Source organism: Pavona decussata, unplaced genomic scaffold (assembly GCF_977016875.1).
Source record: "Pavona decussata unplaced genomic scaffold, jaPavDecu1.1 SCAFFOLD_602, whole genome shotgun sequence".
NCBI classification, from domain to species: Eukaryota; Metazoa; Cnidaria; class Anthozoa; order Scleractinia; family Agariciidae; genus Pavona; species Pavona decussata.
Window position 1 is genome coordinate 6,653,262 of NW_028145860.1, and position 18,171 is coordinate 6,671,432.

The window sequence follows — 18,171 nt, forward strand, 5'->3', positions numbered from 1 at the left end:
ACAAAATTAATATTAATAATGTTTTGTTCAAACTTTCCTTGTCTTTCGCACAAAGCTATCAAACAGTTCTTTTCTGTTGTTGTTTTTATGTAATATTTGCTTATGATTTAAGTGAAGTTGAAACAACTGAGTGCTGACAGAGAGTTTCTATCTTTCATGTTTTCTTCTTTTTAGTAGCTGTAGTAGTTCCATGATTCACTTTCATCTCTCTCCAAGAGTGCCACAACAGCAAAACAGGAATTATTACCCACAGACTATTAAAAAACACCAAGTACAGCCACAGATTCAGAGGAGAGCTTGTGTCCAAACTTGGGCTACCAACCAGCCACTCAGGACAGAAGGTCATCCAGCCTGTTGAAGAATAAGCTAAATTGCTATTTATACTGTATCTGGATGTTTAAAATTATTGAAAGGCTTTGTTGAAGGATCAAGGAAGCATATAATAATAACTATTATTATAAACTCCACTTTTGTTTAAGCTTCAGTCTTGAATTTTTTGTTTTGTTTAAGTCTTATTGTAACCCTAATTCGATCAAATCAAAATATAAATACAGAACTTTGTTATTTTGATTTTCTCCAAATTAGCTCTAATTTGGAGAAATTTAGATTCTATGGCTAAATCAACACTTACATGAATTATGATTAATTAATAATAATAATGATGATGATGATGATGATGACGATGGGAATTTCAGTAACATAACATTCACTGTGGTCTATTACAAAATTAATATACTTGAATAATTGGCCTAGCCATTGTTGTCTGTTTGTTGATGGGTAATGATCACATGAAGACCATGTCATTACTATTGTATCCATTTTCTAGACCTTCTAGTAATCAAACAGTGTACTTAACCTAACCCTAACCTAGAAGGCAGGGAATCACTATGTCTAGACCTAACTAGCAGACATACCTCCATACAGCTCACAGACACATAGTATTATCTGCACAAAGTGCCTGTTAAAATGAGAAAAATTCAGTTAATTATACATGCCAGTCCACATGGCATAAAGAAAGCAAAAGTCTAACTTATATTCAATATTTTTTATCATTAGTTCAACTTCAGTCATCAACTGAATAAAATTGCAATAAAAAAATTATAGGCCATCCAAATGCCTCACTTTTTTTGTTTTCTCATGGCTGTTATTTTTGCTTGTTGTGCAGGCATAGTTGTTAGTGGTTAGCAGATTGGATGTCAGATGTGAAGGTCAGCAGTTTCTCATCTGGCCTCTGTGTTGTTTTCTTAGACAAGAAACTTTGCTCCACATTTTAGACTCTCTTCATGCAAGGGTGTAAAATTTTGGATACCGGTGATACCTCAGGATTGGTGAATGGGCTACCCTGCCGAAATAAAACTACCTGGTACCAAAACTTAACTTTTAATATACTGACAGTGGTAATCCTGCAGATCAAGAGATGGCTAGCTTTCCATCCAAGGGGAGTAGCGATGGTTGCTTCATAATAACAGAAGCTGTGTTAAACTCAAGCTATGTGGATTGTGCACAATTCAGTTGTGCACGGAAAATTGACAAATTACCTGTAGTGTTTATTGAAAAAAATAGCATAGATCAACAGCAGAGCCAATGGTCCTGTAATAACAACAGTAAGAATCTCTAAAGAAACAACTGTGGGGTCAGAATGCAGCCACCTTGCATCTGCTTTACCATATTCTTTCCCTGTGGTGAACAAGTTGTAATACAATTATTAATTAAAACAAATGTATTTTTTTAAATTTTATTTTAGCCGTTAATGATTCATTAACAGATTCAATGATTTTATACTCACACACTTCAGCCAAGATGTGATTGGAATTATTGACAGACCCAGTGAGTGAAAAGTAAACAAATGGTCCTTTCTGAAAACAGGAACAATATTGTGATGAGCCAGCTGAAGGGCAGCAGGTCTAAAACGCAGGTCACAGGTACAGGTAACGGGTTACAGGTACAACCCTAACCGTAACCTAACCTGAGGTTAGGGTTAGGGTTGTACCTGTTACCTGTGACCCGTGACCTGCGTTTTAGATCCGCCGGCTGAAGGGGGTAAAATTGGAACTGGGATTTGCTTTTTCATCACAGGGAAATCAAAATGGAATAGGATTTGATCATTAAATTTGGGCACTGGAAATAAGTTTAAAAAAAATATGCAAACTTGAGATAAAAGCTGGACAGGTATCTGGGATAGGATAAAAGTCTGTTTCCTACTGGGGGGATACTCCTTATATAAGCAGTATGTGCCACTGTGGAGGGTATGGTTTTCAGGCAGTTTAGTCTGGGATAGGGTATAGAAATCAGAGAGCTTTGATCTAGAATAGGGTATCATTTTCTCAGGAAACTGATCAATTACTTGAAGAATTTAGTCTAGACTAGGTTTCCTGGGAATTGACACTTAAAAAACGTGTTGATGTCTATGTAGAAAATTTTGTTTTCATATTTTTATTTATTGAGCTTTGCCTTGAAATAGATACACAGAAGACACTCAGGCAGGGGAGCCACTACAGCACGAGCCAATTACAGTGGTCCCCTTACATTTAAAATAATAATGCATACCGTAAATGATCTAATAAACGCCCCCTCTCTTATGAATGCCTCCTATCTAATTAACACCCCCCTAAGCTGACAAGTTTGTATTAAACGCCCCTCTCTAACAAATGCCCCCTGTCTAACAAACGCCCCCTTTCCCTGTAAACCACACAAACTAAAAACAGAGGTACAATACAATTAATCAATTTATTTACGTTCTTGCTTAATTAACACAGTGTGCGAGTTGCGTCTTGCTCAATTTCCAGTTCGAAGTGAGGATAGTGCTCTTTAATGTTCTTGATCTTTGTGCTTAGGATATCAGCAATTGTTTTTCGGCTTGTCCTAGCATTGTAGCATCCCGGAATTACAAGGCCTACTTCACGTTTGGCTTGACAGTCTGCTAAAGCTCTGTCATAATACCATATTTAGGTTACCATGTTACAGTTATTAGAATAAACGCCTCTCTCTTTTAAACACCTCTTATCTTTTAAACGCCCTCCTCGGACCCTTGAAATTCAATAAACGCCCCCGGTGTTTATTAGATCATTTACAGCAATGCATACAATATGTTTTGGCTGGACTGTGACAGTGGCCGCAATTCTGGAAAATAGTGAGTCTGGGACAGGGTAAGGATTTTGAGTCTGTTGTCTAGTATAACTAGCGCTGCAAAATGACCCAGGGGGGACTCCCATGTAAAAGTGTGCAAAATGCTGCTGACCTTGGTCTGGTTTCAGTCTCGTACCCAGAGCCCTCAGGCTCTTTGGCTGGCGGTTGGTCGCCAGGAGAAACTCTGGGGTACTGGAATTTTATTACCGCAGGATTTTTCTGCAGTAAAACAATGCAAGCCATTAAAGGGCAGCCAGTAAAAAGAAAAAAATTTTGAATTCTCCAGAGTCTCTCCTGGCGACCAACCACTGGCTGAAGAGTCTGAGGACTCTGGGTACGAGATTGGGGTCTGTGTTACACGACGTAACCAATCAATGAAAATTGATGATCGGAAAAGCAATCGATACCAATCAATGCATTTTAGTTATTGGTATCGGCCAACGTAGACTATGCGGCCAATCAATGACCAATCGATCATCACACAAAAAGCGTTTGCAAATCATCAAATATTGCCATCGATTGGGCTTTAAAATTTTTTCCTGATCAATAGTTTACTGCACTGTCTCATCAGCTGAATAGTTACGTCGTCCTGAGATTTGACAGAGATCCGATGAAACATATTTTAACACAATGCCTAATAGCATGCACTGTAAAACAACATTTAATCTATTTCTCCTGGTTGTTCTGGGTTTTCCAACAGATCTCTGCCAACACACTGAGAAGATGGAATAGTTCCCGGGGAGGGGGGGGGTACTCCCCCATATGGGCTATACGGGGACGTGCCCCTGGATAGGGTATGGTTTTTGGCCCCTCTGTCCTGAACAGGGTAAATAATTTAAAGCGAGTCTGTCCCGGACCCATCCTAGACAGGGTATGGTTGCAAGACTGTCTTCGAGTATTTGGCAATCCGAAATCAGAGACGTTAGTCTGCATTTATTTTAGTGAACAATGCTTCACATCAATTGAGTTTCCACTTAAGGTTCACCGCTGTTGATGTGAAATTTTGGGATTTTTTGCCATCACTTCTAGGAAGTGTATTATTTTATCTGTTGTAATTGGTATTCGCGTTGCAATCCATGGAACATCACGTCCGGTAAGTGACAGTGGGCCTTTAAATGTTATTACTATTGCCAATAAACACTTGTGTCACACAACAGCTACATGTTGTCCTCTGTCCTAAATAGGGTCTTAAAATTGAGGACATTGTCCTACACAGGGTAGGTATTTAAGGTTATTTTCGTTCTAAACAGGGTCAGGGTTTCAAACCCCCAGCGGCACCCCTACACCCAAACATGAGTCAAGTGCCCCCCCCCCCCCCCCGGGAATAGTCCTCCACTTATATTTAGTTCTATCTAGAATATTCACATTACATCAAGTTGAGATCACGTTGTGATTGAACACTGTCACACACAACGGACAACAATCGATGGCAATTAATCGATTGATATTAATAATTGATGAAAATCAATGCCAGTCGATGACAATCGATAATCATTCCAACCTGGACGATCGATTGTGCATCGATTATAAATATCAATCGATTAATTGTCATCGATTGGTTACGTCTTGGGTTTAGGATAAGGGTTTAGAGTCCCAGCGGCACACCTTCCGGTGACCCAGGTGTTAAAATACCCCTGGGGCTTACCGCTTAGTCTTACCAGTGTGAAATGCGTCATCGCATCATAAAACAGCCACGCAATTATCCATTTCTCCACTGGTGGAAGTTTATGGCATAGAACAAAGGCCAGAATTATCGCTCCTAAGCACTCCAGAGATGTAAAAGACAAGCTTGCAATTGCGATAAAATTTTCCTCGATAAAACGCGCCATTTTCGGAGAAGTCAGCCCACCCTTCATGTACAGTGTACTGAAAATGACATAGTAAGGTCATTCAAGCGCCATTTTGAACGAGGAAACTGGAGCGATTTGTAAGTTCGATTCCTTCCGTTTTGAGGCGTATGCATTCTAAAACAAGTCGCTTTGTGTGCTTTTCTTGTAATTAACATCCCGATTTTCAACTTTGAAAGATCTCAGAAGTGATTGCTGGCAATTCAGGTGAGAGTTTCTGTAAACTACAATATTCGATTTATCCAGGAATGAATTCGCATTCTTCGTAAACATAAGCTCATACTTTTGTTTATTATTTCAGGCCTTGCAAAGTAAAAGCGCTCGATTTCAAGTTTTCTTTTCCATTTTGGGGTGCTAAACTTTCCAATTCTATGGTTTTTAAGTGTTAGCGCTCAGTAATTTCCAGACGTAAGCTTAACTGAGTTACATTTTATACGACAACCTCTCGAGTGCCAGTAGATTTATGAGCGACCTACGCTAAATACATATTTAAACGCAAGTTCATATTTATGAGAACTGGACAGTTTTATGGTCTTTCTTTTGGCTTTTAATACTCATGTTAGGTGAAAGTTTTGTCCATACATGTTGCTTTAATCACATGTACAAGTTTCCATCAGCAGTTTTTTCATGCTTAATTTAATATGCTACCAATTGTACAGAAAATGTGTTGCTCACGTTATTGCAGAGAGAAAAAATTCTCATAATGTACAATTTCAAATCCAGCTAATATATCTAAGTTTAATTAAAAATAAGGAAAGCTACAGAATAAGTGACAACAACAGTAATGTCCTTTCAATTCATTCAGACCATTGTACATGACTGTACTAAATCATGGTGTGTAATAATCAAATGCACAGCAAGTTGTTTTTGACTGTAGAGAAATGTTTAATTAATGTATTAGACTGTGCAGGAATATTCTCAAAATATCTGTGACCTAAAGGTGAAAGGGGAATTGCTACAGGGATTTTGCCATCTTTTGATCAAAACTGCAGAAAACATTTGACAATCTGAAAGTATCTCTGCTCCTACCGAAAATACTAATTTTGCTCTTGGAACACCAATAAAGAATGAAGAACAATCCTTGATCAGTTGTTGGAGATGTTGCCAATTTGTATGAGAAGAAGTTGAAAATTGGCCATTTTTAAAGGTGTAATCTATTTCTCCCAGGCATCTGTAGTGAAATATAATATTAATAATGCTAGTTTCTGACCGTTAGGACCTTAGACCATTATTATAGTTCCTGCCACCATACAGTCTGTTTCTTACCTATTTAAATGACACAAAAAATTAAAAGGTGACATTGTTCCTCAAGTGTTCCCTTGTCAATATCCTTCACACAAAATACAGAACAGTGACACTGCTTTTACACCACTTATTGGATATCAACCCACAATAGTGTAGCTTAAACACTGAAAAGTCAGTTTATAATCTCTCTTTGGTCAACTAAAAGTGAGGTTTAGGGTAATAGGGAAGGAGAGGGGAGTACAAAGGTTTTGCAACGGTTTTGTCAATGATTGTTGAGCTTACATTCAAGCAAGTGACAGTTGGTTTACATTGTTATACTTGTAAATGCAGAGGGATCTCTGATCAAAAACCCCAAAAAGCTGGCTTCCTGACCCAGCAAATTAGATGATAAACTTAAGAAGATTGGATTTGGATTTGTTGACCCCTCAAATTTCTTCATTGACTCCTGGACGTTGAAAGTTATCCAGATAACTTTTAAAATTGGAGTCTGAATGAACAACTTTGAGGGGTGGTAGGTGTGGGTCTCTCCAAAGTTAAGTTTACCATTCTATTTGTTGGGTCTGGAAGCCAGTTTTCTCAGTTTTTTTTTTTTTTTTTTTTTTTACCCTGAGACCCATGTCTTATTTTTACACAGGTTCAGACAGTTCCGGGAATACCTTGTGGTCAATTTGAATAATCCTTGTTAGAACATTCCTATCTGAAAAGTACTAACAATGTTATGGTTTGTTTTGTGCAGATCTATAGCAGGGTTGAGGGTGCTTTTGTCACCATGCCTCTTTTTGGGTCCTCTAAAAAGAACCCTGCTGAGATAGTCAAGTTGACTACGGATGCACTGCAAGTTTTAGACAAAGAATCTGTCAGCGGCAAGAAAACAGAAAAGGTGAGTGAGATTGTACTAACACATCAGTATTAGCTTTCTGTTTTTATGGTGGAACCCAATTGAAGTGGTGAGAGTATAACCAACCTAGCTATGTCAAATTTGAGGTCGATCTTTACTTTTCATGAAAAATTAGCTCCAAATTTGAGAAAACAAGTTGCTTTTTGTTTCTGAAACATTTTTGTTGACTGGCCTACAAATTTTTTGTACATTTTTTACCCTCCCTGCAAAGACAAGAAATTCTTTTTTACCCCTTCATTTAAAACCACCACTGATGAAGTTTCAAAATTTAAATTTTTCTAGTGAGTTAAAAGTGAAACATGCTTGTAAGAAACTAAAATGACTGCTTTAGCTTCTGTTTGGCAAAAAAGAGCGGCCTTGATAACAATGTGAGTGCTTTGCCATTGTTACTAATAACAGTAACAACTGGGTGAGTGTTTTGGACCTGTAGCAATGCAGTGAAAATTAATTCCGTTTGCATTATTGTGCAATCTACTGTTAAACCAGAGAGTTGGGAGAGAGGTGTCCTTATGGTTAACTAGTGTGTTGGTGTTTGAATGAAGTAGTCTCAGTGTTTGCCCAGATGGTGTTATTGTGTTGTGCTCTTGGGTAAGACAATTCACTCTTGAATTACCCTTCTTAGTGGATTGGACTAGCTCATTAAATATTTTAAATATCAGTACTGTGATATATTATGTTGTTTTAGCCTTAAAACCCAGACTTGCAGTCAGATCCACCTTTAGTATCAATTTACATTGTTTTAGTGATTTGCATTGTTGAGAGGAGGAAATGATCTGATCCATTTTAATTACACTTAACAGGCTTTAGAGGAGATTTCAAAACAGCTCAGTACAATGAAGATAATTCTTTATGGAACTGGAGGTATGCTCCTGTTAAAGATCATTTTTAAAATATAATCAAACCTCTTATATATATAATAAACTGTGTAATGCGCATTAAAAGCACCAGGCCAAAAATGCTAACTAAAGGTAGATTTTTGGTGACCGAATTTAGATCATTATTTTTGGCCAGAAATTGAGACCATACATTACACTGAAAGAAATTGAGATTATGCACCAAGAAATGCAAACAGATTTTCTGAATTGGTGAAGAAAATTTTGTTCCTTTGGTTCAGTTGTAAAATTGTTATGCTACACTGGTTTTTCATGTTCATTAGAAGTAATATGAGGGCAAATTGTTTCAACGAAATTGCATTTTTGTGAATGAAACCTTATTTAACTTGAATGAAAATAAGCAAATACTTACTTAAAGGTAATCTTTTTACCTTCTGTTTTCTAGTCTATGTCTTTCAGTCAAATACTTAAAATAGTTGGCCAGATACTTTTCACTGTTTTTGGCCTCAGGTCCATTCGTCTATTTTTCCCTCCTAATCCCCATTGAAGCTATCCATGTTGAAAACTAGGGCCTGTATTAAGGACAGTACCTACTAATACCAAAGTATTTTTGACTATGCAGGAAAAGCAGATCTTAGCAAGGGCTATGGAAATCCAAAAAGAAAATTGGGAGTAACCACACAATTTGTAGAGATAATTAAGCAAAAATTATTATTCTAAAAAGCAGTAAAATACAAAGCAATGTATAACGTTTTTTTTTCAAATGGAAGCTTTATTATCTCTGAAAAATGCTTGGTTACCCCCAATTTTCTTTTTGAATAGCAAAAAGTACTTGGTAAGTTCTGCTTTCCCCGAATAGTTTTAAACTGTGCAAAAAATGTTCCGTATTAGTAGCCACCACCCATAGGAAAGCCAAGGATCACGAGATGCGCATAACGTACATGTATGTGCAGTAACAATAATAGGCATCATCCTTAAGCAGATGTTCATTAAACAGGGTTCACTACTGTTTTTAATATGAAGTTGTTATTGGTCTTATACAATTCATCCCTTCAGAACATTCTTATTGCACTGACAGAGACATGCTGATATGCTGATTTGTGTATTGGGGGCTTAATCTGGTGGCTTACAACACTTACTATATATAATCTCTTAATAATGTTATAGATCAGGCACCTCTGACAGAACAGGTTGCTCAGTTAGCTCAAGAGTCATATAATAGTGATTTGTTTGAGCAACTTCTCCATCACCTGCACAGATTAGACTTTGAGGTAAGTTTGGACAGTTGGACATTTCAAGGAGCTTCTTTATTGTTTAGAAACCATACCATGTTCAAAGTCCATGTAACACATACCAATAGATGCTTATGTACTACAAAGCATCCTTCTTTCTTAAGGAAAGTCCAGCTGTAACTTTACCTCTAAGGGATTTGATTCTACAAAGATTCCATTTATTCTATCAGATGCTCAGTGCATGTGGTTTGCTCCTGAAATACTCTGTTCCTCTTTCCTGCAATCATTTTTCTAGGGCTTCAGTTTATATCCATCTCAAACATCCTCCCCCCCCCCTCCTCCACCCTTTCCCAAGGAGATACACAAACAAAACCAGCCAAAAGAGGTTGAAACCTTAGGGGAAAGTCCACATGGTATCTGTAGGTTGTGATACTCATCTAAAGCTTAAATTTGGTAAATTTTAGAAAAGTGTGAGATGTACATTTACACTGAAACATTTGTTTAAACCTTTGAGCAGTGGGAAGCTTTGAAGCAAAACATTGGTAAAACTTTGTTCGCAAAACAGTCTTAGACTAGAGATTGTGGAATCAAGCACTCTTTCAAAATGAGTTTGCCAATCCTGTGGATGGTTTTCAATTTCATACACTGTGGTCTGGAAAGAGATTGGAAGTCTTGTTCTGTGGAAGACTTGCACTGGAATCAAATACCTTCTGTAAACTTTAGTGACCTCTTGAGATAAGAGCCCCTGACCTAAAATGGTCTCAAGGGGAATTCTGTAACAAAGAAATTGTTGAATTTATCCAAACCAACCCCACCAAGTATAGGAACTATAATTAAAGAGAGCGAAATATTCTATACAAACTAGGAATTAATCATACCTTGCATTCCACAAGCAAACAAAGTTAATTTAATGTAGAGGATCTGAGATAAATATTGCTCCACCCATTTTGCATTCAATTGTGGTGAAATTTTTTTTACACTAGTGACATTATATTATCTTAATTTAAGACATAATTGAGTAGTTTATCTCTGTTACCTTTTATCCTTTTTTTATAGTGCAAGAAAGATGTTGCCCAGATTTTTAACAATGTTTTAAGGAGACAAATTGGCACGCGCTTTCCCACAGTGGAATACCTTTGTAGTAAAGAAAAGATCTTGTTTATGCTTGTTAAAGGGTAAGATTTGCATATACTTTAGGGCCATTATTTTGAGCAATAGTTTTATTTTAATTAATGATATCATTTCATCAAACGTTAATGTAGGACGTGTGTAAAAAGTAGTGAAAACAGTAACCAAAAACAATGCAATTATTTCTAAATTCCTCTAGGAACAATGGCTCAAATTGATTAAATTGATTGATTAAATTTAAATTTTCACAAGCATTTGGTTTAAGTCTGTCTGATTTTTCATTGTTATGGTGCATCCTCTTACATGTAGGTTTGCTTGGTGTTTAGAAGGCCATGTAAAATTGGTTATTATGTCATAATTAAATTCCAGCCTTCATTTAATGAGGGAAATATTTAACTGCTTCTTCATCATTATATACCAGTGAGGTTAGGAGAAATCTAGTGTCTCTAAAATGACCCCCATCATGACCACTGGTGAGAAAATCATGCAAGCTTTTTAGTAAGGCTGACTTTGCCTGGAAAAGATTCAACTTTACTTAAATACCGTGCCTACATAGGCTTGTTAATACTGATTCTGAACAGTACAAGGACACGTATGGTTTTTTGGTTGTTGGTTAATAAATGAAGCTTTGATTGTAAACATTTTTAAATAGTGAAACAATTATTTTAATATTAATATTATTTCCATGTCATTATTAGTTTCTTTTTCTTTTTTGGTATTCTGTAATATGTTTTCATTCTGAATCAGCATGAATTACTAAATAAAAGTACAATTCTGTTTGCTCAAGTGTTCTACTGAGGCACCTTTAAGTAGTACAGTCAACTCCCTTTATTGCAGACAACCTTGGGACCATGAGTTAGTGTCCTTAATAATAACACTAGTCCGTAATAGCACGAATTTATTTCAATAAAACCTCTGCCATAGTTTATTTTTGCCAGGGATTTAGCTGTTGTCCGTATTATTGGTGTGTCTGCAATAGCAAGGTGTCTGCAAGGCGAGAGTTGACTGTAGTAAGTCACTGAGTACAATTTAAGTGGTCAGTAAATTTAGCTGGATCTTTTTTAATGTTGTTAAGGTGGACCACAATGCTTTCCCGCACTTCTCAGCACTCATAATTTGATTGATCATTAGTGGCACTCTTTATCAGTTTTAAACTACAATAACAGTATCAAACAAATACCTAGTTGAATCATTAGTAACTGATTGATAGTTGGCTTTTGGGATAATACGTTACCGTAGCAATGGTATAACCAATTAATAACACCACTGATAATATCTATATAACTGAAAAATGAGCTTGGTGACCAGGGCTGTCATCAGATGTTTAGACACACTAGATGTTGCAGTGAGCGTCTCACCTGTAACATTCTTGTTGGTTTCTGAGTAAAATGACCTTGCAACCATCAAATAATTAATATCACCTCTAACAAGATTGTTTGGAGGGTATTCAGTTGTAACAGGTGTTACAGGTCTTGGCCCTTAGTGACAACTCTGGTGTCCCCCATTTTTTATTATGGAATTGTGTCAGCATATAGATACAACTTTTGCAAAGTTAAAAAAAAAATAAAAAGGAAGGAGGGGTTCAGAGGCACCTTTAAGTTTTTGGAAATTCAAGGTGCATGGATCTGAACACCTCCTACAACGGATTTTCTTTTTGTTGATACCAGTACCAACTGATGAAGAGTGATAGTTATGATCCATCAAATTATATGCACTGAAAAGTGCTGGAAACCATGTGGATATAAGTTTGTTATTTCACTTATCCGAGTTAGCTTTTTCATAATTATTGTTTTGAACCAAGATATTTGTTTATCAGTGTTGCTGTTTCCCTTCCTTTCAGGTATGAGACTCATGAAGTAGCATTGAACTGTGGAGTTATGCTCAGAGAATGTATTCGTTATGAACCCTTAGCCAAAGTTATTATCGAGGAAGAAAGATTCTACAAATTCTTTGAGTATGTTGAGATGTCAACATTTGATATTGCATCAGATGCATTCACAACATTCAAGGTATTTTCCTAGCAAAAAAAATATGTTTAATTAAGAAAGATAATTTTGTAATGTAGGGGATTTTAATTTAGTAATATAAGATAGACTTTCACCATAATTTTTTATAACTCTGCCTTGCAGTGCAACTAATTAAACCATGAAAACTTAGAATAATAATTATTTCTGGAATGTTAATCATTCAACAACCAATCAGGCACAAGTTCAAACAACAAGAAATAAATCACAAACCACAAATTAACATAATTGCTGTTACAGCTTGTGGTTTATTGATCATGTATGATTCAATTGATTCATACAGCATTGAAAAGCTCTTAAATTTTGGCTGTCCTCTTGAAAAGTCCTTGAATCTTGCTTCTAGAAAAGTCCTTGAATTTTTTAACAAGTCTTGAAAAGTCCTTGGAATTTGAAATTATGGGGGTAGAAATTAACAGAAAGGAGATGCTTGCAAAATTATTAGTAAGTGCTTTTAACATCAAAGCCTTGTTCAGTCACACAAAGATATATTGGTTAATGTCCTGAAAGACGGCTAAGGCGAAACAGTTCTTGCACTGACAATAGTGTACTGACTGGAGTGGGCATTGCCTGTAACTGTAGTTACCAATAATTATTGGTGAGGAAGGTTCCTTTTAGGCAGACTGAAAGACATCTTTGACATATATTGACTAATGAGATAAAGTGCTTCAAAAATTTATTTTGTCTTTAGGAAGTCCTTAAGATGTCCTTCAATTTTGTTTGGCTAAAACTGTACAAACCATGTGATTGGTTTTCTTTTCCATAAACAATATACTTCCCTGAGATAATTTAAGTGTTAAAGGTTTTCTTTATAGTGGCACTGGTATTAATGCCTAACCTCCCTAGAATTTAAGCTTTGATGAAACTATCAAAATAACATCATGCAACTTGGGAGGAAAGGACAACTCTTGGTAGCTACAGTTGCTGAATTATAGTGGAGCCTTTGTGAGCTTATGCACACTCTTGAAAACATGGATGCCTGTCCAATGCAGACAGGTGGAACTGGCTTTGTATAAAAATTATAGAAAACTGAATATCTGATGCATTAACTTGTATAAGGCCTGTTCCTGAATACGCATGCCCTGTTTATCGTCATAGTCTCCCGCACCTTTCAGTTGATCTAGAGAGATGTCAAAGGCAAGCCTTGCGCACCATCTATCCAGATTGTTCGTACAATGAGGTGCTTCCTTTGACTGGTCTAGTTCCCTTACATGAGCGCCGCGAGTTCTTATGTGACAAGCTTTTTAATTCCATCCTGTCTAATCCCTTGCACCAGCTGTATAGCTTAGTACTGCCTCCCAAGAATGAGTGCCAAGTCAATTTAAGGAGTCAGCACTCTTTTACTAAATGGCACCTCCACACCATCGGTATTCACAATATATTTATCTATCACTATGTCCATAAAGCAATGATGAAATGTTGTTTCTCTTAATTATATATTTTGTCCTTTTATATTTTAATTCTTGATTTATAGTTTGTTTTTTTTAGCTTAGTATTGTCATTCATTCTTATATCTTTTATTGTAAATCAGATGTAATTCAGCCTGTGGCTGCAAGGTTTTTTATCAATAAACTATCTATCTATCTAACTCTTTACTGTACTTTTATCCATAGGAAATCCTCACAAGACACAAAATTATGTGTGCAGAGTTCTTAGACAAGAATTATGAGAGGGTTAGTGAGCCTCAATTATTTTTCTTACAGTGCTTGCTTGTGATGCAGGTTGTATTTCCTTAGACTTGTTGAAAATGTGTACAAAAATGTGTTTTACTCTTTCCTCTAGTTTTTTGGTCAATATGGCAAGTTACTTGACTCAGAGAATTATGTGACCAAAAGACAATCATTAAAGGTAATAAGTGTGATGATTCATGATTCAATTGTTTGAACTGTGGAAAGCCGGGAGCTTGTAGGATATGTTACTTTTGTTATAGGTAAATTAGATTGTGAAACAATGGGTAGTCTCTTGGATTCATTGTCTGTGTAGTTCAGGGGCCTAATTTACAAAAAAAAAAAAAAAACTTAAGTTAAGTTGTGCCGCAGGTATTGTGTCTTAACAATAGCCTTACTGTTATTCTAAGAAAAGACTATTGTTAACAAACATTACCTCTCACACACTGAATGCCACCAGGCACTGCAATGTCTAGGATAAAGAACTTGTTCTTCCTTACATGGACAGCGGTTGTTGTTATTGTTCTTTATTATTATCATCATTATCATTATGACATGCTCACTGGATTCCATTGCCTGCTAGGAGAAGCATAGTCTGTTGTAAAATCTTGGGCTGCCATTATATTTTGAGAGGGTTAAACATGCAAAAAAAATAACAATATTCCTATTTAAGTTACTGCTACACCATCTAAGACTCGAAAGAACAATATGTAGTGTATTGAACACCTTAAAATTATTGTGAGTAATAATGTTGTTCTCTGTTTTGATACAAAGCTCCTAGGTGAGCTCTTGCTGGATCGCCATAACTTCACGGTGATGACGCGGTACATTAGCAATCCAGAAAATCTGAAGCTCATGATGAATATGCTCAAAGACAAGAGTAGGAACATTCAGTTTGAAGCCTTCCATGTCTTCAAGGTCAGATTTTCATATAGAAATTTTACTTTTTACTTTTTTAAGTGTCTTAGGCAACATACATACATAACAAGCATTGTGGTGAAAGGTGCAATAGTGCTTAACAACAATATAAGTTAAAGATTATTGCAATTACAATTAGAAAATTGCTATTGTTTCTAAACAGGTTTTTGTTGCAAATCCAAATAAAACACCACCAATACAAGAAATCCTGGTGAAAAACAAAGAAAAGCTTGTGGAGTTCCTGACAGGCTTCCACACTGACAGGACAGGTATTAATGATTAGCACTGTTCATTTTTTGTAAGGTAATAGATCTGTAACAGCCGCACATGTCAGCTTGGCCATGTATTAAAGCAGATTGGGCAGAACTTGTATTCCAAAGGAACTTGTCTTGTGTGAGTTTTGTCAACAGTACATGCATAGCTCCAGGTCTTGAGGCAGGCTGAAGGAACAGTGGAAAGACTACATGCACATCTGGCTTCAGTACTAACTGGTACAAGCTGATAAGTGATATAGTTGTATTGCCTGTGAACAACAGCTTTCCCTTCACAACAGCTCAGGTGACATCATGAACAAGTTTGCCATTGTCAAACCTGATGGGAACGAGACTATAACAACTACTAAATAAAAATAAGTCAAAAGTCAAACTGACTTCACTTAAAAAGGCTTGTGTTAAAACCTGTTGTTATTATTATTATTATCATCATCATCATCATCATCATCATCATTATTATTATTAAATAAAGTGCCCTTGTTGAGTTAACAAGTTTTTCTTTTTTAATTTCAGAGGATGAACAATTCAATGACGAGAAAACATACTTAATCAAACAAATAAAAGAACTGTAACCTTTAGCCTCTTGAGAATTGACAAAAAATGTAGATTTTATCTTGTATTCAGCATTGACTATATTTTTAAGCTCAGTTTTGCTCTACCATAGGACAAGACTCCAGTTAAGAGCAGAAAGCTCGTTTGTTAAGCATGTTTGTGTTAAGCACAGTTGATTGTATGCGATAGATAATAACTTCAGCAACATGTTTAGTGTGCAAAGCATAATTTTGTTACTATGGTTGCCATGGAAATGCCTTCAAATTGTACAGAGAAGAATGCCTTGAGGAAATGGGACTGGGTATCTCAATTTAATCAAATTAAGGAATGTTAAGAGGAATAGTTGATCAAGTCTGTGGAGATGGAATGTGTAACCCTACCTGCCTGTATAATGGATTAGGCATAGTGGTACCCAGTGACAGCTGAAGAAAGTTAGTAACACTATGGATTTTGAATTTGTGGACTACTTATACTTGGCAACTTGACTTTGGTTAACCTCTGGTGGTAGGATTCAGTCTATAATTTGATTAATATTTTAAGAAAACACGATTGTGTAATATGCAAACACATTTCAGTTGATCTAAAACCATCTGCAGTTGCCAATGTTATTCCAACGTTGCGGACATACTTATATTCTTAAGAATGTTAATAACATAGGCAATAAGGACAAATGCATTTTGACTAAATTTAATTTAAGTTTAATTTCTTTCCAATAAAGTTAAATTGCACTCACATTGAGGTAGTCTTATCCCTTTCCTCATCATTTCTTGAAAACAAAACATTTTTGAAACAAAGCTTGCAAATTCCTATCACGTGAGTATTGGTCTTAGGAACCAAGCAATTCCTTCAAATCTGAAGGGTGGGTGCTACTGGTGCTTGTTATAAGCACCCAAGATTCAAGAAGTACTCACGTGAAAGGACTTTTTTGCAAAATGCATGAGTAGAAACGATGAGAGAAGTACTGAAGGCACTTTGCTGTGGGTGTAATTTAACTGTATTTTAGAGAAATTATACTCGAGTTAGTTGAAATACATTTTTCTTATTGACCATGATGTTACACATACTTGTAATATACTTATGGCAAATACCTCTGGTATGTTAATGCATGGTGTTAGATAAACTTTAAAATGTTCTGCACCTCACACAGACATGGTTTGTTAAAAAATAATTCGATTACATTTACTTATCCAGGCTACCCAGACTGTGGTGGAACTGTTTAAGCAACATCTATTATAGGCTTTTTGATCGCATCCTGGTAAAAACTTAGCACTAAATAAGGACTTAACAAATCTCATAAAGGATTTTAGCTCTTTAGAAAATTCCATAGGTGGGTCTTTAACATCAGACACTTGGTGTATATTATTGGTAAAAGAAGCAGGGCTACGTAAAACGGAAATAATAGGAAGACAAAATTCTGAGGACTGTCAAAATTGGACAAGGCCAGTTTGGAAGCGAGAGGATTCTTTTTTTAATAGTGATTTCCAAACTGGAAGAGCATGCATTTCTATCACCTGCCTGTGTGGGATCAACATGATTATGGTACATTACAAACATAAATGATTTGTAAGATGTCCTTTTTGCCAAATTCCTGTAAGATAACCTTAACGTCCTTTCAAATACGATTATGGTAAAAAAAATCAACCACTTGTGCTCAGTTGGCTGATCTGTAACAGTGTAATTTATTTAACTCCAATGAAAGTCATGTATTTGCTCTGAGAAGTCACACTGTCCATGTTAGGAAGATTTAATACTAGTCCAGCGACAACCATTTTTTTTATATATCTATATCACAGTCACAATGAGTGATTTGTTTTTGAAAGCTTTATCCAGGGTGGGAAACAATTATAACTTTCTTTGCTTTAAAAAAATGTTAATTAAAACCATTATTTCAAATATCAAGTGATGGTTGGATTTGTTTTCAGGTTTGCGTCTTGTTCAGCTGTAGAAGGACTGGGACTGCGGTATTACCTCAGCTCTTCTCCCAGCTCTACTGCCCTCCACCCCCACCCTGTGGGATGAAAACTTACTTGTTTCTCCAGTGAAGTTAGGTCCATTAAACATAATACTTAAACCCCTGGAACGTATAACTTTATCCAGTGGATAAATCGCTGTCCAGCGGCAAAACGTAATCCAACCAATACATTTTATCCACAGTTTGAACAACTGGGCCCCGTACAGCAGTAAAATCTGAGGAAGGGTATACCAGGGTATACAGAGGTTTAAAAGGCTATACAGAGGTGTACCAGTGTATACAAGAGTATACAGAGGTGTACCAGTGTACACAAGGGTATACAGAGGTATACAAGGGTATACAGAGGTATACAAGAGTATACAGAGGTATACAAGGGTATACAGAGGTGTACCAGTGTATACAAGGGTATACAGAGGTATACAAGAGTATACAGAGGTGTACCAGTGTATACAAGAGTATA

The 18,171-nt window shown here is 36.3% G+C and overlaps 2 protein-coding genes across 3 annotated transcripts; one reads left to right on the plus strand and one right to left on the minus strand.

Moving 5' to 3' along the window:
• Positions 1–151: 151 nt before the first annotated feature.
• LOC146449737 (emopamil-binding protein-like) lies at positions 152–4,982 on the minus strand. Its single transcript, XM_085101418.1, has 5 exons — positions 4,785–4,982; positions 1,787–1,856; positions 1,539–1,677; positions 915–958; positions 152–351 (listed from the first exon to the last, which is right to left on the minus strand). The coding sequence occupies exons 1-5, from the start codon at positions 4,980–4,982 to the stop codon at positions 155–157; spliced, it is 648 nt and encodes a 215-aa protein (XP_084957544.1). The 3' UTR covers positions 152–154.
• On the plus strand, positions 4,782–17,638 carry LOC146449738 (calcium-binding protein 39-like). 2 transcript variants are annotated; one of them, XM_085101412.1, is made up of 12 exons: positions 4,918–5,053; positions 5,153–5,180; positions 6,955–7,098; positions 7,917–7,977; positions 9,117–9,220; positions 10,238–10,356; positions 12,150–12,318; positions 13,944–14,003; positions 14,113–14,178; positions 14,772–14,915; positions 15,079–15,184; positions 15,701–17,638. In XM_085101412.1, exons 3-12 carry the CDS (start codon positions 6,988–6,990, stop codon positions 15,757–15,759), a joined length of 999 nt encoding a protein of 332 aa, XP_084957538.1. In that variant the 5' UTR covers positions 4,918–5,053; positions 5,153–5,180; positions 6,955–6,987; the 3' UTR covers positions 15,760–17,638. The 2 variants fall into 2 exon arrangements, with proteins under 2 accessions (XP_084957540.1, XP_084957538.1); XM_085101414.1 differs by lacking the exons at positions 4,918–5,053; positions 5,153–5,180 and adding an exon at positions 4,782–4,902.
• Positions 17,639–18,171: the final 533 nt, after the last annotated feature.